Source organism: Heteronotia binoei, chromosome 16, assembly GCF_032191835.1.
Source record: "Heteronotia binoei isolate CCM8104 ecotype False Entrance Well chromosome 16, APGP_CSIRO_Hbin_v1, whole genome shotgun sequence".
Classification (NCBI taxonomy): domain Eukaryota; kingdom Metazoa; phylum Chordata; class Lepidosauria; order Squamata; family Gekkonidae; genus Heteronotia; species Heteronotia binoei.
Window position 1 is genome coordinate 51,249,981 of NC_083238.1, and position 24,488 is coordinate 51,274,468.

At 47.2% G+C, this 24,488-nt stretch overlaps 1 protein-coding gene across 1 annotated transcript in view; it reads right to left on the reverse strand.

Moving 5' to 3' along the window:
- Nucleotides 1-319: 319 nt before the first annotated feature.
- The window catches only part of UNC80 (unc-80 homolog, NALCN channel complex subunit), a 219,538-nt gene continuing 195,369 nt past the window's right edge, over nucleotides 320-24,488 (reverse strand). Inside the window, exons 61-65 of the mRNA XM_060257048.1 lie at nucleotides 23,734-23,790; nucleotides 8,362-8,443; nucleotides 6,818-6,929; nucleotides 3,700-3,911; nucleotides 320-1,396 (exon numbers count right to left, since the gene is read on the reverse strand). Coding sequence (XP_060113031.1) covers nucleotides 1,136-1,396; nucleotides 3,700-3,911; nucleotides 6,818-6,929; nucleotides 8,362-8,443; nucleotides 23,734-23,790 — 724 coding nt within the window. The 3' untranslated portion in view covers nucleotides 320-1,135. The remainder of the gene's footprint in view (nucleotides 1,397-3,699; nucleotides 3,912-6,817; nucleotides 6,930-8,361; nucleotides 8,444-23,733; nucleotides 23,791-24,488) is intronic.

Genomic DNA, 24,488 nt, shown 5'->3' on the forward strand with positions numbered 1-24,488 from the left:
AAAAAGTGACCTACTGTGAAAATAGGACATGAAGGAGTGTGGTACAGAAGTTAGACTTTAGAATCTAAAGAATCCACTTTAGAAACCTTTAGACTTGAGCTGAACTAATATATATCAACATAACGAATGAAAATACGTTACTAGCTACCTGAAAATTAACGGTTACATTCATATTTCATTTAGCCAAGATTGCAAATTATCCATGACTTTCAAGTGAGGTATAATTCATAAATGTTACACTTTTTTTCCACGCGGAGAATCACACATGGCTGGAGAGTACATGAGAATAAAATCTTTTGTTGTTACATGCCCCATGAGTGTAAATATCCTGTACAATATCAGCTCCTGGTTTGGAAACACACAGATACACTTGTAAGTATGAACACGGGCAAATGGATTGTGGAAGCAGATCCACACACTTTTTCCCGTTTGCTCAATATTTGCTTAATATTTTGAAGCAGAATGTTTAATACTATTTACTTCATGTACAGAGCACTCCACCCAAATGTCCACGTTACTGCATAGTCTTAACATTCTTCACTGTAGTGTACAGTTAATTTTAAGGGAATTGTAAATTTATGGTTCTTCAGGTATATAACCCAGAGTTTGAAATCTCAAACACGGGATAGAAATTGCCTAATCTCTGGTCGCTATCGAGCATTTGGCATTCTGATGCTAAACGAAGAACATACAGTCATAAAGCATCCATAGCTCAGTAATATTTTTATTAATATACTATGTATATATATTTTATCTATATCTCCCTTCTGAGATTACAAAAATAAACTTTCTGTATTCAGGTGGCTAGCCTCTGAAAAGGCCTGATTTTCTGCCTGGCATTTCTTAATGAGTTTGTTTTGGGGGGGGAGGGGTTTACTGGAAAAAACGAGATACCCCAAAGAGCCAGATTCTAGGGATTCATTCTGTGCACAGGAAGGTTCCATTATGGAACTATTTCCTCTTTCATGGTCTGCCCTGAGTCCAACTGGATCTGTCTAAAGGCGCTGATGTGTTTTCAACAAATTGGCCCACACGTCACAGACAGGCTTACCAGATGTGGCCCGCATAGTTTATAAAGTGCTCTTTTTTTAACTACTTATTGATGGATACGAAGGCAGTCGCCTCTTCCCCCAAGTCAAACGTGGGACTCATCTAGGCCAGTGTCAGTCTGCCCCACCTCAACATGGGTGAAGGTGAACTGGGGGTTTTCCATCCCGTTATCCTCGCTAATGTGGAGGACGGTGTCTCCATGCTCCAGTAAGCTGGTGGTCTCCAGGCCTGTAAAATCCTCCGTGTCGGAGAGCTGCGAGGGTGGGGGGCTCCCGGGGGCTTGAACCAACCTCGCCTCTGGATTGTCCTCCTTTTTTTTATCCTTCTCAACAGAAAGCATCTCACTCTGGAAGGAAGAGAGTTTATGATCAGGCTGGAGCAAGAATCAGAAAGATTAACTTATAACAGTTCCTCTTTGGGGTTCCATTTATTTTTTCTCTCTGCTAAGCAGCCTTTTTTTACTTCTTTGTTTCTCTGACTGTCCCACCCTGTTATTTAAATGTATTCAGATATATACTGACCAAGCCTAGGGAACAGAGAAGCCAACTAAAATCCTTCTTTTGCCTTTGTCTGATTATGGCACGTGAAAAGCTGATGGTAATTCAGAACTAACAAACTGCTTTATTTCACTTTTGAGGGGACATGGTTGGATAGGTAACAGTTTTAAGAGTTAGAAGGTGAACAGGCAACAGGAATGAGGTAAAGTTGTATAAATAATAGTTTGCCACAATCAAGTAGCTGTTTTGTTATACAGACAGGTCATACAAGCAGTTATAATGTCCGCACATTATAACTGCATGTATGACCTGTCTGTATAACAAAACATTTAAACATTTCTGTAGAGCTTGTTTTGAACTTCCATGGCAAGGGCACCATTCACCTTTTAGGTGTTAACAGGGATAGTGCTGTGGTCTCACCCAACTGGATCGAAGTAAAGTAAGAAACCAGAAAACAGCAGGGGAAACTGACAAGGACAGAAGAACTGTCTTCCTTATTGCCAGACTTTTGAGGCACTGGCCTCAATGCAGCTGGAACCCCCACTGTAGATCCCCCCCCCCCCAGAAGGGCAATGCATTTTATTATTTCTAAATTTGGTCTTCCCTGATCTTTGGAATAAAGGGGTGTAGCAGCTTAATCTTGGGAGGCAGAGAGAGTGTCCATGCTCTGAGGCTTTCTCCACTTCAAAGAAGAAGATGATGATATTGGATTTATATCCCGCCCTCCACTCCGAAGAGTCTCAGAGCGGCTCACAATCTCCTTTACCTTCCTCCCCCACAACAAACACCCTGTGAGGAGGGTGGGGCTGGAGAGGGCTCTCACAGCAGCTGCCCTTTCTAGGACAACCTCTGCCAGGGCTATGGCTGACCCAAGGCCATGCTAGCAGGTGCAAGTGGAGGAGTGGGGAATCAAATCCGGTTCTCCCAGATAAGAGTCCGCACACTTAACCACTACATCAAACTGGAAGAAGGACATCAAATGATAATTTGCCTGGGAACGTGGTTTACCTAACTCCCCCTCCAAAATTATATAATGGCTCAGGTAATTGTTTTCTTTATAGTCCCAATCAATGTTCCCTCTAAGCTGTGGAGTCTTGTGAGCAAAAATTCTACTGGCATTAAAGCTTTGAGCTACTGCATAAATTAGTGTGTTCTGGGGCCATTTTTTTCTGAGCTAAGACAAAAATGAATGAGCTGGAGGCTAAAAATCTGTGAGCTAGCTCACACTAACTCAGCTTAAAGGGAACACTGCTCTGAATGTAGATTTGGATCTGCTGAATATTTAACAGTGACAGGAAATATCTATTAGACCACTCCTTTTACAGGGAAAGTGGATAGTGGATGTGTTTCCCCATCTGCCACAGGTGTCAGGAGCTTTTATGTTTCCATGGTAGGCATCTGTTTAAGAGTAGAAGTTGGGGGGGGGGGTTGCTTTTTGAAACACATTTGTGTCCACCAGCACTGAAGCTCCTACACACATTCCCTTTTGACTGAATATATATCAAGGTTCAATGAGGACAAACAGTGATCATCTAGCACAGAGTAAGAAAAGTTAAACACTTGGGATTCTTTAGCTTGGAGAAACATTAACTGAGGGGTGACATGATAGAGGTGCATGGGATAGAGAAGGTAGAGAAAGAAGTACTTTTCTCCCTTTCTCACAATACAAGAACCCGTGGACACTCAATGAAATTGCTGAGCAGTCAGGTTAGAATGGATAAAGGGAAGTACTTTTTCACATGGAATTCACTGCCACAGGAGGTGGTGGCGGCTACAAACATAGACAGCTTCAAGAGGCGATTAGATAAGCATATGGAGCAGAGGTCCATCAGTGGCTATTAGCCACAGTGTATTGTTGGAACTCTGTCTGGGGCAAGTGATGCTCTGTATTCTTGGTGCTTGGGAGGGGCAACAGTGTGAGGACTTCTTGTGTCCTGGCCCCACTGATGGGCCTCCTGATGGCACCTGGTGACACAAAGTGTTGGACTGGAGGGGCCATTGGCCTAATCTAACATGGCTTCTCTTATGTTCTTAATATCGCTTGTGGGCTCTCCACAGATATGTGAAGCACAAATGTTTGCAGTCATATTCCGCAGTCCAGAATGGGCCCGTTTTCCTCCTCTCCCCCCCCCCACCCGGCCACCAAAGTTACCTGGCTAGTGGTGGCTTGGCTGTGGAGGTCAGCCACGATAATGGCCGGGGAGGAGGTCAGGACGGGCTTGCCAGTCGCTTCCTGCTTCTCAGCATCTGCAGGGCTGCCCCTTTTGCTGCTCTGCTGCTGGACCGTAATTGGGGCTTGGTCAGGAGTCGAGCTGGAAGTTTCTGACTGCGCTTCGGTAAAAGTCACAGATCGCTTCTGATCCACTGCAGGGTTAGACACAAACAGTGGCGGAATCACATTGGAAAATAAATCTGAACACGTTTCACCCTTGGACTGTCAGCCGCTGTGTGTGCAACTGTGGTCTTTTTTGGTTTTTGGATAGGAGCGTTTTACCTTCATTCTGAAACCAGCTTGTAGCATTGGGCTTTTCCATATTCTTATTTTCCTTGTTTGCAAGTTCCTGTTCCTTTTGGGGATTTTTTTTCCTGTTTTGCATGTGCCTTGCTCCCCCTAGTGGTCAATTCAATATCACAGTGGTTTGTGTCCAGTATATCTTCCTGCAAACTTTTATCAAATCGACCACTGGGGGAGGGGGTAAACACATGCAGAATGGTGGCGGGGCGGGGAGAGAAACAAGACCATACAAGCAAAGAAAATAAGGGTGGAAAAACCCTCAGAAATCATCATCATCATCCATCTTTACAGTCTACCTCTCTCAGACTCAAGGCAGGTTATATATTATAAATCAAGTACAATCAACGGGATGAGACATTCAATGAGTGATACAACAGGGTTTGGGTTACAGAAATATGAAAACAAACAGAAACCACAAGCAGAACTGAAACAAAGCATGAACTGTTAAACCTGACACATTAAACCAGGCCTTGAATTCAACAGGAGCACAGCTCCTACGCCTTTCTAACGCTCCCCCCTCCAGCTCCCCACCTACCTACCTTGTCCATTGAATAGTAGGTGCAGCTGCATAACAATCTCTGGATGAGCTCCACCACCTGTTTTTCTACAGAATGACCCCTGCATTAAACAGTGTAGAAACCACCTACTCTAGAGCGTACTTTGTGTTAGGTAGTAATACAGTGGTGTAGGTCACAGTCCCTCTTTACAATGCACCCTTCTGACCATTTCATTCCAGTACAGTTGAATTACCCTGTGCAAAAAAGCACTTCTGAATAATTCTGTTTCGCGTTGTTTGCGGAAAACCAGGGGGGTGGCTTGTCTGGCACCCCTTTCGTCTGCCACCTCCCCACATCCAAAATTCACCCCTCGTGACTTGCAAGGTGGATAAACATCAGACGGGCACCCTGACCTTAAACAAGTTTATTGAAAGTGAACCAAATTTATCTATGCTGAGAGGCAGTAACTGCTGAGAAAGCAATCAAGAGTGGAGCCTTTGAGACAGTTTAGACGTTACAGGCCCCAGGGAAGAGATGCTTTTAAATTGTGACGTGTGCCATCGGTTCCTGAGGCACAGTGGAATTGCAGGCAGACACAATGCCTTCCTTTATATCCCAAGAAATACAAAGAGAATACATGGAGAAAATATTCTGATAGGCTTGCCGTTCCACAGTTGAAAGAAAGAAGCTTTCCTTTGTAATTAGCCGACGAAAAGCGTCAAGTTCAGCAGATTCCAGAAAGGGGTGGAATTTTCTGGCCTTCAAATATGCTCATTATGCACCATTAAAAATAATGAGAAATGCATGTTTTCCCTCCAGGAACAAAAACCATCTTAGCATGGTTACTTTGTAACTGAGTATAACGAGAACACTGACCTTGACTTCAGTTTGCCGTAAACCACCGAGAGCAACCTGGCTATGCATTTCTCCAGTTTTTTTGGTTTTAAACAAGGAGTCTCGCAACACATCCGTTAACCGGCACGCTCTCTCAAATCAAGCGCCAAACTGTGCTGCATGTCATGCCCTGAATACAAAGCTGATGCCTGAAAATGCCAATATATTCGATCCTGCACCTTTGGGGTTCTGACAGTGGATGGTGGCTGCAGCCACAAAATGGTTGCCACAGGAGGAGGAGCCAGCCACAAAATGGCTGCCACAGGAGGAGGAGCCAGCCACAAAAACTCAGGGAGTGGAGTCACGCGTTACTCTAAAAGCAACTCGTAGGGATTTCAGGCTGAAGCTCCGCTTATCAGGATGGCTTTTAAAATGTTGTCGAACTCAGGTCACGAGCAGAGCTTGGACTACAGTACTTCAGCTTTACCACTGCGCCACCGGGCTCCCTTCTCCTGAGGTTAGCATCTGCCTATCCAGGAATGAAGATGAAAAGCTCCAGATGCATTTCAGAAAGCTGCTAAGGCATAATCTCAGGTGAGCACAACAACGTTTGAGTTCAGTGGCAACGTTAAGACTGACAAAGTTTAATGCTGGGTATACTTCTGTGTATATATACTTCTTATGTTCTTAGATAGAGATCTTGTTAGCAGTTACAGAATGCAGTTAAGTCTGGCATCTCAGAATCTCGTAAGCACATCAGTGATTAAGAACATAAGAGAAGCCATGTTGGATCAGGCCAATGGCCCATCCAGTCCAACACTCTGTGTCACACACTGGCCAAAAACACCCAGGTACCATCAGGAGGTCCACCTGGGGGCCAAGACACTAGAAGTCCTCACACTGTTGTCCCTCCCAAGCACCAAGAATACAGAGCATCACTGGCCCGGACATAAAAATATAAGAGAAACCATGTTGGATCAAATCAATGGCCCATCCAGTCCAACACTCTGTGTCACACAGTACCCCAAAACACCCACGTGCCATCAGGAAATCCTCCAGTGGGGCCAGGACACTAGAAGCCCTCACACTGTTGTCCCTCCCAAGCACCAAGAATACAGAGCATCACTGCCCCAGACATAAGAGAAACCATGTTGGATCAGGTCAATGGCCCATCCAGTCCAACACTCTATGTCGCACAGTGCCCCAAAACACCCAGGTGCCATCAGGAGATCCACCAGTGGGGCCAGGACACTAGAAGTCCTCACACTGTTGTCCCTCCCAAGCATACAGAGCATCACTTTAATTCTAGTTTGCTAAATTCATTATACACACACAAACACAAACTTGGTGGTGTGGGAGACTAGAAATGCAGTGATTTGGAAAAGAAATAATAAGACACTAGCCTTGGAGAAATGTTGCCTCACCGGTCGGTTTTGTTTTCGGCTGTATACTTCTGCGCGTGGTGGACAGTCGGGCTCCGTGCCGACTGCGCGGTTCAGTTTGGGTTTTCTGGCGTGACAAGAGGGGCCTCCTTAACTGGAAAATGTGGAAAGAAGAGTTAGATGGACACGGTTGTTCTGAAGAGCCTCTCGCCTGTTTTAGGTATATTCCCAGCCCTCAAAGCTTTTAGTGGAGAAACACTTTGCTTTTGCAAACAAGAGCTTCTTGCTTAGGGCCGTAAGACATTTGAACAAAATGGCACTGTAGACATACTAAATTATAACCTTGTGTCTTCAGGGACAGGAAGCTACTACTGGGGAAACGTTAGGGTTGCCAGTCCCCACATTCCCAGTGGGGATTCCCCCAGTTTTCGGGAAGCTGTAGCACTTGGTTAGGTGGATAGTGTTCTGGTCTGTGTTCTGTGAGGCACTCCAAAGGGATCCGTTGAAGCTGGGCAAGTGGGCGCCAGCATGGCAGATGAGGTTCAATGTGATCAAGTGAGAAGTAATGCACATTGGGACCCAAAATCCAAACTATAAATACAAGTTGATGGGGTGTGAACTGGAGGAGACTGACCAAGAGAGAGATCTTGGGGTCGTGGTAGATAACTCACTGAAAATGTCAAGACAGTGTGCGATTGCAATAAAAAAGGCCAACGTCATGCTGGGAATTATTAGGAAGGGAATTGAAAACAAATCAGCCAGTATCATAATGCCCCTGTATAAATCAATGGTGCAGCCTCATTTAGAATACCAGTCTCATATGGAATACGGAGATACAATTCTGGTCACCGCACCTCAAAAAAAAATTATAGCATTGGAAAAAGTGCAGAAAAGGGCAACTAGAATGATTAAAGGGTTGGAACGCTTTTCCTATGAAGAAAGGTTAAAACGCTTGGGGCTCTTTAGCTTGGAGAAACGTTGACTGAGGGGTGACATGAGAGAGGTTCACAAGATTATGCATGGGATAGAAGAAGAAGAATTGCAGATTTATACCCCATCCTTCTCTCTGAATCAGAGACTCAGAGCGGCTTACAATCTCCCATAACTTCCTCCCCCACAACAGGCACCCTGTGAGGTGGGTGGGGCTGAGAGGGCTCTCATAGCAGCTGCCCTTTCAAGGACAACCTCTGCCAGAGCTATGGCTGACCCAAGGCCATTCCAGCAGGTGCAAGTGAAGGAGTGGGGAATCAAACCCTGTTCTCCCAGATAAAAGTCCGCACACTTAACCACTACACCAAACTGGCTCTCTTTTGTGGAGTTTAGGGGAGAGATGGAAGTCTCCTTGCCTAGATTTAATAACTACTCCACAATGTAATAACTACTCCACAGTTTTGTGTGTCTTTAGAGAAGGTAGAGAATGCAGTACTTTCCCCCCTTTCTCCACAATATGAGAACTCGTGGACATTCAACGCAATTGCTGAGCAGTCGGGTTAACCCCCCTAACTTTAACCCCCTGATCAACTTCCCCTGAAGAAAACATCGGGAGCAATTCCATCTCAAAGACTGGGAACTGGTAGCAAACTTACCTGCCTCAGGCCTCTTTTCCTTCCCAGCGGCTGTTGCAGAAGGAGGTTGTGGTGTCCCGGTTCGCTCTGCACACTTGCTACCCTGTGAACGATCAAGATAATTGTCACCCCTGCGGGAGAACATAAACCTGGAATGCTACAAGTACAGCTACATTCTAATGCTGGGATGGTCCAAATATGGCTAGATTCTAATGGCACGGACACTTCAAAGACTCTTCCGTCTTGGAAGGCTAGGGAAGCTCATCGGTGAGGTTTGGGCAGAGAAAGGACTCAACACATCCCAGCAGTGTCCAGGGGTCAAAACTGAGATCAGTTTTCAGCCAAGCAACATGGCATCTGGTTTCCACTAAAACCGCTTTCCCCTTTCAATGGCAGAAAAGTCTAAATAGGACGATCGGCCAAATGCTGCTCTAGCATCTTAGAAAAGCTTTTGTGGAGTTTAGGGGAGAGATGGGAGCCCCCCTGCCTAAATTTAATTCCATAGTTTTGTGTGTCTTTAGTTCACATTTAGAACAAAATGAATAATGAACACAGTTGACAAACGTTTAATTCACATCATGGGTATGAGACTTAATGGGGGGGGGGGGTGAAAGGTACTACATTGAACACAGACTTTTAGCCTCAAATCTCTTAGGGGCTAGAGAATAAGATATGCACAAATCCTAGAGCAAGCATGTCTGCATTTTAAAAAAAAGATTGACGAGACTCTCAGATTTTAAAAAATAGAATTAAGAATGAGCATATTTTCACCATTAAACAGACGCTAGTATTCTGCTACAGAACTCATTAGCGAACAGGTAAATACTTAGAGGGGCAATTTTTAAAAGTGGATCACGGCTAACTCAGAATAAATTCAGTTTCATTCCATCCTAAACACACTACTTGCACTGCTGAGTATTCGGCACTGAGATAAATTCTGACGTTGGCAGTGTTAAAATCCAAAACGAGACTCTTTATCTCCCCTAATTTTTAGTAGTGTTGTGTATGCGGACTCAACTGAAGACTGAAATGGGTGTTCCTGCCGGGCTCACTGGAACCAGATGAACGGAGCTTGGGGACTTGGGAACAATGGGCAGCAGGATCCAAACCCCTGCTGCCCTGCACCAATCACAGGCCCCCTGCTGGTCTGAATGACCCAATCGCATGCTTGCGCGGGAACCCTGAGTTGTATATAGTTGGCCCAGTTCCCCAGTCTTTGAGTGCAGCCCTATGCTATGCTGTACCTAATAAAGAGCTGATGTTCACTACCACCTTGCCTCTTCAATGCATTGAATCCACTATATTATAAGTAGACACCCCTTGATTTCTCCTGCTTAAAAGCATTTTCTCACATGCTAAATAAGGCACTTTCGATCCATCTTCAACGCGCTTTGCAACAGGACTGTGCTGCATGGAACAGCAAAATCCACTTGCAAAGGAAGGTGAAGTGCACTAAAAGTGCACCACTCAGCAGGTGTGAAAGTGTGCTATGTCAAAGAACAAAAGGATTAGCATTAAAACACCTTGCGGTGCAGCAGGTCGACAGCAAACTGTAATGTTTGCGTAGCAAAAGAAAGGAAATCAAGTGTTTTGGAATGAAGCGGTTTGAGATTCCATCCTCCAGGCTCTCTGACCCTCATCCGTTGGTCACTGTTCTCAGCAGAAAAATGCAAGATTTGCGCGGAGGCAGAGAACAACAGGACAAAATGTCTAAGTAACAGACTGTCCTATGGTTCCCCAGCAGTGTAACCCTAAGAGATACCCTTTTCTAGACTCAGTTTTGCCAACTGACTTAACTTTTCCTTACTTGTTTACTTATTTAAGGTAAAGGTAGTCCCCTGTGCAAGTACCAGTCGTTTTTGACTCCGGGGTGATGTTGCTTTCACAATGTTTTCACGGCAGACTTTTTACGGACGGGGTGGTTTGCCATTGCCTTCCCCAGTCACCTACGCTTTCCCCCCAGCAAGCTGGGGTCTCATTTTACTGACCTCGGAAGGATGGAAGGCTGAGTCAACCTCGAGCCAGCTACCTGAACCAGCTTCCTCTGGGATCGAACTCAGGTCATGAGCAGAGGGCTCCGACTCCAGTACTGCAGCTTTACCACTCTGCGCCATGGGGCTCTTACTTCATTTACACTCCTCTTGTCTTCCCACTGGGACCCCAAGGTGGCAACTTCTCTTCATTTTATTCTCAAGGGAGAGAGGGAAAGAAGGAAGGAAGGAAGACAGATGGGGGAGGAAAAGGAGGGAGGGGGGAGAGGAGGGAGGGAAGGATGATGGGAAGGAAGAAGGAAGGAAAATAGATGGGGGAGGGAGGGAGAGGAGGAAAGAAAGCAATCTTCACTTTAGGCTAAGAGTGTATCGCTTGCCCAAGGTCACCCAAACCACCCCATAAAAAGTCTGCCGTGAAAACGTTGTGATGCAACTTCACCCTAGAGTCGAAAACGACTGGTGCTCGCACAGGGGACTACCTTTACCTCTCTCAAAAGGGTTTTGTAGCAGGAACTCCTTTGCATATTAGGCCACACACCCCTGAGGTAGCCAATCCTCCAAGAGCTTACAAGGCTCTTCTTACAGGGCCTACTGTAAGCTCGTGGAGGATTGGCTACATCAGGGGGTGTGGCCTAATATGCAAAGGAGTTCCTGCTACAAAAAAAGAAGCCCTGTCAAAGGGTATAACTACTCAGGGTCGAACCGTCAATCTGCTGATTTCGTATGCTTCATGCAGTCGCGAAGGAAGCCTTTCTGCAGATGGGTGGAAAATGAGAGCTTCATTTTGGGGGATGCTGCTGTAATCCAGATGCTATTTCTTAATGAATTTTATATTGTCCTTTACCAGATATCTAGAAGAAGAGGAGATTGGATTTATATCCCATCCTTCACTATCTGAAGTAGTCTCAATAGCAGCTCGCCATCTCCTTTCCCTTCCCCTCCCGACAACAGACACCCTGTGAAGTCAATGGAGTTGAGGGAGCTCTGACAGAAACTGCTCTTGAGAGGAACAGCTCTGCGAGAACTTGTGACTGACCCAAGGTCACATCAGCAGGTGCATATGGCGGAGTGGGAAATCAAACCCAGAGGGCTCAGGGCGGTATACAACTAATACCAACGTATCAGTCAGCCCAATTAGTTTTTCCGCACGTGCAGCCATTTAATTAAAACAGCCCTCCTGCTACAAACTCGTCTCCCCCAAAGTCACAACACGAGCTACTGAACCAGCCATCAGTATTTAGAAAGGGATGTGATTTGGGGGCTATGGCAAGCTGTTATAAGCTGGATCAGAATGCCATGGAAGAATGAACAGATGCGGGCGGGGAGGCAGACAAGGTGACACATTTTGTCAATGAAATAAATAAGAAACACACAAACTCTTGCTGAAGTCGCAGAGCAATTCCAGGCATTTCTGCCCAAAGTAAGACTTACTTTCAACACTTACGCTTGCACAGCAGAATTACTTTAAGACAGACGTGGGTGGGCAGCCGCTTAATGTAAGAGCCACATAGAATAAACATCAGATGTTTGAGAGCCACATAAAACCCTGTGGAGGCCCCCAGGTGGTTGAAATCTTGTGGGGCCCCTTGCAAATGATCTCAGATTCTGTGCACCCATCCCACTGCCTATGGCCCCCACTGCAGCCTGCTGGCACCTTCTCAAAAGCCCTTTTTAACAAAGCTGTGGGGGAGAGGCAGAGAAAGGCAAACTTGGCAACGACGCCAGCAGCAGCCGCACCAGGCAAGTCAGGCAAAGAGTGGCTCAGTTGCTGGCTGCATGTGCAGGCCTGGAGGGCTGCAAGCAGGGGGGGAAACGGGGGGGGGGGGGGGGGAGCCAGCCCAGGGCTTCTAAAGGTGTGGGGGCCATAGGCCAGTGCCTACTTAGCCTAATTGTTAATCCGGCTCTGGCCACAAGGCATGAACATCAGGTGTTTGAGAGGGAGGGAGAGAAGGAAGGAAGGAAAATAGATAGGGGGAAGGAGGGAGAGGAGGAAAGAAAACAGTCTTCACTTCAAAATGCATTCTCCAAGCCACTGGCTGGCTTGGCTTGGAGAAGTGATTTAAAGAGATAAATGCTTTCTCCAAGTCAGACAATGGGGGATTGGGGGCTTTGAGAGCCACATAGGGTTGCCAAGTCCAATTCAAGAAATATCTGGGGACTCTGGGGGTGAAGCCAGGAGACTTTGGGGGTGGAGCCAGGAGACATTAGGGGTGGAGCCAAGATCAAGGCTGTGACAAGCATGATTGAACTCCAAAGGGAGTTCTCGCCATCACATTTAAAGGGACAGCACACCTTTTCAATGCCTTCCTTCCATAGGAAATAATGAAGGATAGGGGCACCTTCTTTTGGGGCTCATAGAATTGGACCCCCTGGTCCAATCTTTTTGAAACTTGGAGGGTATTTTGGGGAGAGGCACTAGATGCTATACTGAAAATTTGGTGTCTCTACCCCAAAAAGCAGCTCCCCCAGAGCCCCAGATACTCGCAGATCAATTCTCTATGATTTTCTATGGGAATAAATCTGCATAGGGAATAAGAGAGTTCCCAGTAGACATTTCCCTCTCCTCCCCCTGCTTTTTGACGACCCTGAAGCGGGGGGAGGGTCTCCAAACGGGGGGATCCCCTGCCCCCACCTGGGGATTGGCAACCCTAGAGCCACACGATACGTGTGAAAGATAGGCTTGCCAATCCGCAGGTCCCAGCGGGGGTTCTTCCGCTTTCCCAGGCTCTTTCCTGCCCCCAGTCAGCTGGCCAGCAGGGGGAAGCCCCACCCCCAGAGGACCATGTGCCTTTCCACCTCCGGAGGCTTCAGTCTCCGACCGAAAGGCTTCCTCTTGGGGTGGAGTGTCTGTGTTACTTTGAAGAAGCTGGCAGCAACTCGTGACTAGAGAGGCCACTCCCTCACTTCAGAGTCGCCAGAAATGGGGGGGGGGGACGTCTGCTGAGCACTTCATTATTCCCTATGTGGAGATCGATTCTCATAGGGTATAATGGGGAATTGATTTGGAGGTTTTGGGGGTCGGGGGGAGCTGTTTTTTGAGGTAGAGGCACTGAATTTTCAGTATAGCATCTAGTGCCCCTCCCTAAAGTACCCCCCAAGTTTCAAAACAATTGGGCGAGGGGATCCCATTCTATGAGCCCCAAAAGAAGGTGCCCCTATCCATTATTTCCTATGGAAGGAAGGCATTGAAAAGGTGTGCTGTCCCTTTAAATGTGATGGCCAGAACTCCCTTTGGAGTTCAATCATGCTTGTCACAGCCTTGATCTTGGCTCCACCCCCAAAGTCTCCTGGCTCCACCCCCAGAGTACCCAGATATTTCTTGAATTGGACTTGGCAACCCGAAGCAGGAATTACTTTAAGCTACTGTATAATTTGGATTTATTTTTGCTTGCAGTTTTGGAATATCTTCCATAGTTCTGCATTGTTATTTAAAGGACAATGCAAAACCATCCGCAACAGATTGTAATGTTGGTCTTTCCACCCTTTCTTATTTTTTTTTAACTTGTACTTTGTCCCTTTTATGGTTGTTCGGCCAAGCTGGTTCTTTTCACTTATTAGCCGTGACTAACTTGTTTACATCCTACTCCTGGTTTTATAATTAGTTATGAGGGACTGGCTTTTCAATTCACCAGGCCAGGCTTCACTAAGTAGTCGCATATGTCTGTTATACACAAGATAAAAGGTTCTGAAAACAAACTCTCTGCTTGTTCTGTTCAAAGCCCTTCTTAATGTTTTCTACCCTGCATTAGCAATTATTTCATTTCATTTTATTCTATTTATATCCCGCCCTCCCCACCGAGGCGGCTCAGAGCGGCTCACAACATAAAATTCTAACAATAAGATTAATGAATATTAAAATACATTAAGTATTTTACAGCAGTCAAAACAAGAAAACGATCTATCAATGTGCTATCCTACAACCTACCTTTGGGGTTTTTCAGGTACCGGTCAGTTATATGCCAATTGGAAAAGAACTGTCTTACAGGCCCTGAGGAACTGCCCAAGGTCCCGCAGGGCCCTCACCTCTTCCGGTAGCTGGTTCCACCAGCAAGGGGCTGTAATCGAAAAGGCCCTATCCCTGGTTGACTTCAGATGGGCCTCCTTCGGCCCAGGGATTGTTAGTAGATTTTGAGAACCAGATCTAAGCACTCTCTGGGGAACATGTGGGGAGAGACGGTCCCTAAGGCAGGCAGGTCCTAGGCCATATAGGGCTTTAAAGGTAATAACCAGCACCTTGTACCAAACCCGATATATTATTGGCAGCCAGTGCAGTCCCCGGAGCCCCAGATGAATGTGCTCCCACCTGGGGAGCCCTAATAACAGCATTCTCCACTAGCTGCAACTTCTGGGTTCGGAACAGGGGCAGCCCCATGTAGAGGGCATTACAGTAGTCCAACCTTGATGTGACCGTTGCATGGATCACTGTTGCCAGATCGTCGTGTTCCAGGAAAGGGGCCAGCTGCCTTGCCCGCCTAAGATGAAAGAATGCGGACTTAGCAGTGGCTGCTATTTGGCCTCCATTGTCAAGGCAGGCTCCAATAGTACCCCCAAGCTCTTGACCCTGTGTGCCATTGTCAGTGGCACACCGTCAAAGGCTGGTAGGGGAATTTCCCTTCCCGGACCACGTTGACCCAAGCAAAGGATCTCTGTCTTTGCTGGGTTTAGTTTCAATCTACTCAGCCTGAGCCATCTAGCCACAGCCTGTAACGCCAGGTCCACATTTTCTGGGACACAGTCAGGCCGGCCATCAATGAGTAGATAGAGCTGGGTGTCATCAGCATATTGGTGACAACCCAACCCATATCTCTGGGCAATCTGGGCAAGGGGGCACATGTAGATGTTGAACAACATCCGGGAAAGCACCGCCCCCTGAGGCACCCCGCAATCAAGCGTGTGCCTCCGGGACAGTTCACCCCCAATCGCCACCCTTTGTCCCCGACCATTGAGGAAAGTCATTGTAAGGCCAGCCCCTGAATCCTTGCATCAGCAAGACAGCAAGTCAGCAAACGATGGTCAACCGTATCGAATGCTGCCGATAGGTCTAACAACATCAGTACCGCCAAGCCGCCTCGGTCCAGATGCCACTGAAAGTCATCCACCAGAGCAACCAGCACTGTCTCCGTCCCGTGACCTGGGCGAAAGCCGGACTGATGGGGATCGAGAACGGAAGCATCCTCCAGAAAACTCTGTAACTGCAATGCCACTGCCCTCTCAATGAGTTTACCCCAAAAGGGTAAATTCGAGACTGGCCGATAGTGTGCCAATTCGGCCGGATCTAGCGTTGATTTTTTTAGGAGAGAGCGGACCACCACCTCTTTAAGAGGTGCTGGAAAATGCCCTTCCATCAGGGATCTATTCATGATATCCCGTACAGGATATCGGAGCTCCCTCTGGCAAGCTTTAATAAGTCAGGAGGGGCGAGGGTCCAGATCACCAGTTGTAGGGCGTGTAGACAAGAGAATCCAGTCAACTTCCTCCAGGCTGAGAACATTGAAACAGTCCAGAACATGATCCGAAGACAGGCACGGAGCCTCGGATTCGCATACTGTCTCCAATGTGGCGGGGAGGTCGCAGTGGAGCGACGCGATCTTATCTGCAAAGAAATTTGCAAAAGCCTCACAGCCGATCTCCAATTCCTTAGAATTTGGTCTGCCTTATGGCAGTGTTGTAAGAGTCCGAATTGTATTGAACAATTGTACCGGGTGCGAAATTGCAGAACTTCAGACCGGTGAAATAGCTGAACCTACTCCCTCTTCAACCCTCCCTTCTCTAGCCAATCTATCAATTATGCTAACCTGCCAATAGTGTCTAATGGTTATTTAATTAAAACCACCACCCCAAATCTACCCATTAATTCATTAGCTAAAAATAATTAATTAATTAACTCCATTGGCTCCTTAAGTATAAAACCCTCCCAATCAATTACTCTTCCCCAATTAATTTGCCACAGTTTCCTTAAATTAGCCAATTAATGAAACAGTAATCTAATTTAAATAACCAATGAATTATTGTGGAGAAATGCCATCTTGGTTAATGTTGGTGCTTGGTTGGAGGGGAACATGAAACTACTAGGCAGGCTTTGGGGCCTAGCCTTTCCTGCACTCCCCCCTCCCTTCCGGAGTTAAACCATCAACTCTAGGGGGAAAGCCTCCTAGAGGGGCAGGAAGTTCTTTAGCCTTCCCCTCATTCCCTCCTCCCTTCTGGAGTTAAACCAGCAACTCTAGGGGGAAAGCCTCCTAGAGGGGCAGGAAGTTCTTTTGGGTTTTTTATTCGAATTAGGCGGGAAAAGGCCAGTCCGCAGCTGGCCCTCGAAGAGAAAGGTTGTGAGTCTGTGGGCTCCTGACTGTAGGAGAGGCCTACTCAAGATGAGGAGGACCCCAGACAGTCAGACCGAGTAAGTAATTCACAAGGTAGACCAAGTTTACACCAGGGACGAGAGGATGCGTTTAAAGCCACCTTTTATTTGCCCTTCTTGTTGCTGATCAGGTGCTGTGCTACACTTTTACATGTAACTGTTTTTGTTTTTGTTTGTTTTTTTTATTTTATTCTCTTCTTATTAAACATTTTGTTCTGTTTTGAATGCTGGCAGTCAAACTCTGTACCACATAGATCCCGACCGCTTAGACCATGCTGCTTTATGAAGGGGGCCCCGGGGAAGGGGGAAGGCATGCAGTTGGAGAAGATGCCAATTCTCCAGGGGTTCCCCGAAGAAGTGCTGGGGTCTCTGTGATTCCCAAGTACAGAGTGGCAGAGGACCTTGAGGCCTGGCCTCAGAGCTGGAGAGGGGGATTGGGAGTCCTGTCCCTCTCAATCTGAACCCCTAGACTGAGCAGGTGGTGGCAGCGAGCCCAAGTGGCCGGAGGAGAAATAGCTCCCTCTAGGAGTTGGCGACTCAACAGGGAGTTGACGGGACCGGGTCTGAAGGCAGAATTGGGCCGGTTCCGTCACAATTATCATCAGCAATCCAATTCTGTTAATATTGGCAGTTAAGATCAACAAGAGTTAAAAGGAGTTAAAAGAGGTTTAAAAGAACTAAATAAAGCGCTGCTGTATTTAAAGTGTCGGTGTCTGTAAAGTGCAAGTGTTCTTGTTCTTGGGGCGTGCCGATGTCCATAAAGTGCAAATGTTCTTATTCTTGGAGCGATAACCGTAAAGTGCAAGTGTTCTTGTTCCGGGGGCGTGGTCATACCCAGGAGTACAATAATGCTGTCATGCTGTTTGGCGAGCCTGAAGCAACCCACCACACAACATAGGGGACCCAGGGGGGTGCCAGCCTCCCTGTGCCCCACCAGTCGTGCAGCTGAGCCTCTCAGGGACCCAGAAAATCACAGGCGTCATACACTAGCCTACAGATGTCTCAGCCCCGCCAGGCAATCTTCCGGCCACACCGCACCGCTGGTCTTTTCTGGCCTGTTCCGGCTCCCCAGTTCTTTGTCCACAGCGTGGTTGTCTCCACAACCCCACCAATCATGGCAGCACGGGGGGGGAGGGATAGGAGCCATCGTCCCATCAGTAGCCCCAAGCTACCTCGGTACTTCGCCCCATTGTCTCTCCTCACAACTCGATCGTCACCTCTTCCAACAGCTCGGCTGGCGCCACCACCGCCTCCTGCTGGCGTCCTCCGGCTTCCCAGCCCCGATTTTATCTCCACAGCGCCGATTTCTATTGAAGAAAAGGTTGCTGTGCTCCTACTAAAACGTTGCCATAACGATTACAGCCCTTTCCTGCGTGAGTCAAGGTTAACGGTGCACAGATTCAATTTTCTATCTAAGGTGTATAGCAAATAATGTGCTCTCTGTATAATTACCCTCTAGATTTTATAATGGGTTTTAGAACAGGTGTTATAGGGAGCAGGAAACCCTAGTTAGAGTTGCCAGGCCTCAAGTCCTGATAAAAAAGTTTCCATAGTTTTAGCCACCTTCTCAGGAGCTCTGATGAAGGGACTCAGTAGGGTTGCCAATCCCCAGGTGGGGGCAGGGGATCCCCCAGTTTGGAGGCCCTCCCCCCACTTCAGGGTCATCAGAAAGTGGGGGGGGGAGGAAATGTCTGCTGGGCACTCCATTATTCCCTATGGAGACCAATTCCCATAGGGCAAGGGTGGGGAACCTTTTTTCTGCCAAGGGCCATATGGATATTTATAACATCATTCGCGGGCCATAAAAAATTATCAACTTAAAAAAACAGTGCTCCGCTGCGGGAGAATGATTCAGGCCAGCAAAATTAATGCAAATAATTGTTTTTCTATTTGAAGTCATGTGGAGAAAGCGTTATCTGGCACACACACACCCGGCCCGCCGCCCTAGGCAAATGCATAGGTCCAGGGCTTTTTTGTAGAAAAAGCCCAGCAGGAACTCAGTAGCATATTGGACCACATCCCCTAATATTAGCATATTTGGTCACACACTCATTAGCATATTAGGCCACACCATCTGGGATAATCAAGTGCACACTGAACTGTGACAGTAACTTTTCCAGGCCCTGCAGCAATTCTGGCCGGCCAGCCAGGCCCCAAGGAGGCTGCTGCACAGTACATCTGGGCCCTGTGATCCCTGCCTGACTCTGGGGAGGCTGCTGCACAGCGCTACTGGGCTCCACGATCCTCGCTGGCCAGCCAGGCCCTGGGAGGCTGCCACATGGCTCGGTTTGGTCCTGCAATCCCCAAGGGCCAAACCAAGTGACCTCGAGCACCGTATACGCTCAGGATGGAGGTTCCCCACCCCTGCCATATGGGATAATAGAGAATTGATCTGCTGGTATCTGGGGGAGCTGTTTTGTGAGGTACCAGATTTTCAACATAGCATCCAGTAACTCTCCTCAAAACACACTCCAAGTTTCAAAATGATTGGACCAAAGGGTCCAGTTTTCTGAGCCCCCAAAGAAGAAGCCCCTATCCTTCATTATTCCAAATGGAGGGAAGGCATTTAAAAGGTGTGCAGTCCCTTTAAATCTGATGGCCAGAACTCCCTTTGGAGTTCAATTTTGCTTGTCACACCCTTGCTCCTGGCTCCATCCCCAGTGTCTCCTGGCTCCACTCCCAACGTGCCCACACATTTCTTGAATAGGACTTGGCAACCCTAGGGCTCAGTGAGGGTCCAGAACTGGGGGTTGTTGTTCTTACAACAAGATTACACTAACTTGTCCGTTCGACACCGGAAGGATCAGTACAACCAGACTATTCTTCCAGTCCACCAGGTGCTACTTCCTGGCAACACCGGGCCTGAACCCTACCCTACCAAGCTCCGCCTCATTCTGAGGGTCTGAACTTAGAAGAGTTGTCAGTCCTACCTGTGGCATTCTTGGATCGCCCTGGCAATCCAAGAATATGACAAGTTGGACTGACAACACTTTGTGTTCTGTTTCGTAATGGGCAATGGCTATGCACAATAAAAATTTTGACTGACTGACCGACCGACCGAATGACTGGCATTCTTGGGAAGTAACAAGATCAATGGCCGGCCTGCTTCTGTCATCTGAGCTCAGCAAAGGCAACCCCCTCCTCTGGGTTACCAGGTCCCTTCGTTTTGCCAGCAGGGAGACTTGGGAAGCATACCGGAGGGAGGGGGGACATGGCGCAATGTGCTGGCATCACCCAAAAATGCCGATAGCGGATTGGTGCCGTCGGGAGTGACTCTCTGCTTTTTTGAGCAAAACTCTGTGGTAAAATTGGCTTCAAACCATAGAGTTTTGCCCAAAAAGTAAAGCATTACCCCCCACATCTCCAAAGTGCTGACATCACTTCCGAGTGACATCAGCACATCACACGCGGTCTAACTGGTTTTTTTTGGGGGGGGGGATTTCCTCCTGCCTGCCAATTGGCCAGCGACAGGCAGGATCCCACAAAAGCGAGGGGATTCCCTGCCCCCTCTGAGGAATGGTATCCCTACATCAACACAATTCATATATTGATGCAGATGGAAGCGTGTGGACTGTAATGACATATGCCATCTTTAGTACTTCGTCCACCATTGTTGCTTTAGAGCAGGGGTCCTCAACCTTTTTGAACCTGAGGTACCTCTGGAATTCTGACACAGTGGTGAGCACAACCACAAAATGGCTGCTACAGAAGGCAGAGCCAACTACAAAATGGCTGCCACAGGAGGTGCAGCCAACCACAAAATAGCAGGGAGCGAGGCTACACATCACTCCAAGGGCAACTCTTCAACACGTCAGGCAGAAGCTCTGCTTAATAAGGAGCCTTTTAAAATGAATATACTGTTCTAAAACATTTCCTTTCATATATACACAGCTTACCTTCAGCCATTCAGTGAAGATTCTTGTGCTGCAGTGGCAAGCTGCTCCCAAAGAGACATTTTATAAAGCTGCTCAGCCAATCAGTGCTCCAGTGGCCAATCAGAAGCCCTCCTGGGCAAAAAATATCACCTGGATCCACCCACTTTCTAAAAACATTTGGCAGGCAGCAGGGAAGTTGTTGACAGGCATCAGGGCCCTCACAGACGCCATCTTAGATACCCCCACTTTAGAGTATGCCAGCATTATTCTCCTCTAACGAGCAAAGGAACAAAGTATAGTAGGGTTGTCAACTCTGGGTTGGGAAATGTCTGGAGATTTGGGGCTGGAATCTGGGGGTTGGAGGGGGGAGGGACCTTAGCAGGGAATAATGCCATAGAGTCCTCCAGGGGGATGGATTTCTTTCATCTGGAGATCAGTGGGTGGATCCAGGTGATATTTTTTGCCCTGGAGGCCTAAGGATGATACGTCTCCAGGGCCAGCCCTTCCACTAGGCAAATTAGCCCCCCCCCCCATTTGACTCACAGAGGTCTTCCCCGCTCTCTTGCCAGCTTTCTCACTCTCCTGCTGGCTTTCTCGCTCCTGTGCTGGCTTTCTCACTCAGCTGCCACCTTTTTTGCTCTTCTGCCGCCTTTCTTGCTCGCCTGCCTATGGTTGGTGGACCTGCCTAGGGCACTGTGCACCCTACAACCAGCCCTGTATGTATCAGAGTTTGTATGCCTGAAACTATGTTGTTTTCTCTATCACAAAGTATTCCCATATCTTCTCATGCCATAATGAAAAGGAAGGTGCCATTTACTCCTTCCATTCAACTGCAATAATTTTTTTTTAAGTTTCAGATTTTTCTGAAAACTTGAAGAGGTCCCCAAGTTTACAGAACTATCTGTTTTAGTCAGTGGAGCCCTGATCAGGGGGTTTACATATTGGGCCTCACTTTACTATTAGGGAGTTTCTTAGATGAAAATTTTCATAATGTCTTATTTGATTGAAGTATTTACATGTTCAATCAATGTATTTACATTTTGCTTGAGGTTTTAAAAAGCTCTGTTCTCATTAAATGGACTTTCCTGTCTCTTCCCCCTCACAGACACACACTACTACCACCTTTTTTTTTTTAGCAGGAACTCCTTTGCATATTAGGCCACACCCCCTGATACTGCCAATCCTCCTGGAGCTTACAGTAGGCCCTGTAAGAAGAGCCCTATAAGCTCTTGGAGGATTGGTGTGTGGCCTAATATGCAAAGGAGTTCCTGCTACAAAAAAGTCCTGACTACCACCAAAAACTGATCCGCCTGCTGAGCCAACGAATGCAAATATAGAGAGCTCCATGAATCATGAAAATGATCAAGATGGCACATCCAAGGACAGACACAATTTCCTGGTCTAAAAAATCTACAGCTGAAGAAAACAAAGAAATCGTCTATGAGGAAAATCCCTCTCAAAGTTTCCTCGTTTTTAGACAAGAATGGTAAAGGAGGCCACAGCACAGTTGACACCAAGGGCTGGGGGGGAGGGGGAGGTGTCCCTGAAATGGGGAGGGTGGCATCATGCACCTTTCCAACTATTGAGGACCAGCTGAGAGGCATAAACACAACAGGACAATAAGGATGATTCAAATGACTGAGCTGAATGTTAAAGGTGCAGTTCCCCTTTAGAATAGGAAAATGAAAGTGTTTTCAAAGCACGGCCATGGGGTGACCCCAAATGCCCAACCTCTCTCTGATCTTCAAGCAAAGCTCCAGGACAGATTTGTGTTGATATCTGACACCACACAAATTGAAACGACGGTTTGTTTCTTGAATAGACGAAAGCACAAAAAATGACAACAAACTTAGATAATAAAGAGGGGGTCTCTAAGGATGGACGGGAGGGATGGTGGCTCAGTGGTGGAGCATTTGCTTGGTAAGCAGAAAGTACCAGGTTCAATCCCCGGCATCTCCAAATAAAAAGGGTTCAGGCAAGTAGGCGTGAAAAACCTCAGCTTGAGACCCTGGAGAGCCAATGCCAGTCTGAGTAGACAATACTGACTTTGATGGACCGAGGGTCTGATTCAGTAGAAGGCACCTTCATATGTTCATATATGTTCATATGATGGCTTGGGGAGAGCTGTTCCTACTAGGAGTTCTAGGTCCCTGGCCAGCCAAGGGATCACCTGGCCTGCGGGGCTCCAATCCACTGTCCCAAAGCTGGCTGGTGGACAGGAACCCCATCCCCAAACAGGACTGTTGCCGTGCAACATCCCTGACACGATGATGTCACTTGAAAGTGACGTCATCATGTTGGGGACATTGCGAGACAACGTTCTTGTTTCGGGGTAAACTCTTATGGTTTTGTAGCTTAAAAATACACAGAGTTTTTGCCCAAAACCTAGAACATTGCATATGACAGCAGCAACGTCATATGCCATCACTTCCAAATGTCTCCAGGATCCACCTGCCAGCAGGAAGGTAGGACCTGACAACCCTAGTTCTTACACGGAAGGGTGGTTCTGATATTGTTGAGAATCTACTCTTTTAGGACATAAAACGAATCCTTTTAGGCAGGGGTGGAATTCTAGCAGGAGCTCCTTTGCATATTAGGCCACACACCCCTGATGTAGCCAATCCTCCAAGAGCTCACAAAAAAAGCCTTGTAAGCTCTTGGAGGATTGGCTACATCAGGGGGTGTGGCCTAATATGCAAAGGAGCTCCCACCTAGAATCCCACCGCTACTTTTAGGACATAAAACGAATCCCTATAAAAACATCTGCCCTCTATGAGATCATACTATGAATAAAGGTAATTGTTGTTGTTTTAAATAAACGGGTCTAATCAGGTACCCGAGACATAAATTTAATAATGTGTGATGAAAGTTTCTTACAGCCCTTCAGCCAATCTCACAACATGCCCTCGAACTGGTTAACTTTGACACGTTTTGTTTTCCCTCAAAAACGTTTAGCCAATCGGGATTGCTCACAGGGAAAAGCTCGCAACCGTAGCGGGACGGCTGCACCTTTGACTTGCAGGCCTGGTCATCGATGGAGAACAAGAAAAACAAATGGCAGGAAAGAGAGAAAGAGCGTCAAGGATGAGGCAGAGGGAAAGACAGTGAAGAGAGGAAGCAGACTGTTCCCCAGCACAGACACTGAGACACACAGGTAGGGTGAAGACTGTACCTAGTAAGGTTGCCCGCAGCGGCCAGGCCCTGGGAGTCCTCGAGGACATTGGGTTCACTGCAGGAGGGGCAGGGAGGGCGAGCGTTTAGGGAAGAAAATATAAAACAAGAAGCATGCAATTGTCTCTGTGTTCAGGAAAAAAAGAAGTATCAGACGGATAATAAAAAGAAAAAGAGGACAATAAAATGCTCAATCTCGAAATGGCCTCACTCGAGAGCCAAAGCCTGGAAAGATGGCTTCCTGTTTACAGCCAAAAAAGAACTTCCTAGAGATGGAAGTTAGGAGGCGTGGAAATCTCCAGCTTGATAAAACACTTCAATGGCATTCTAACCAAAGTATAAAAGCAAAACATCTGGGTAGGTGGGTGGGTATGTCCAGCTTCGTGGCTTTTGTCAGCCCGCCCTTCGGTAGGCGTGACCAGCACACCTCGGCTTCTCTAATGTTTTGGACCCCCGTTTTGTTTTCAGCTGAATGCGACATACAAGGTCCCTGATCAGGAACTCCCACTTTTTAAGAAAAGAAAAAATCTTTTCCTGGGGTGGGCCACACACTCTTTTCGAAAAAAGAGAAATGGGATACCTTTATGTTTTCCCCAGCAGTACAGGTAAGAACTTGGAGGGTCAGGAAAGGGGCAATGGGCAAGGGGTTAGAGTCACCCTGCCCCACTCTGAATTGAGAGAGCAGGGGGTCTTTTTAAAGTTGGGGATCGTAGCTATGGATAGGGTTGCCAGCAGGGCTTTTTCTGTAACAGGAAC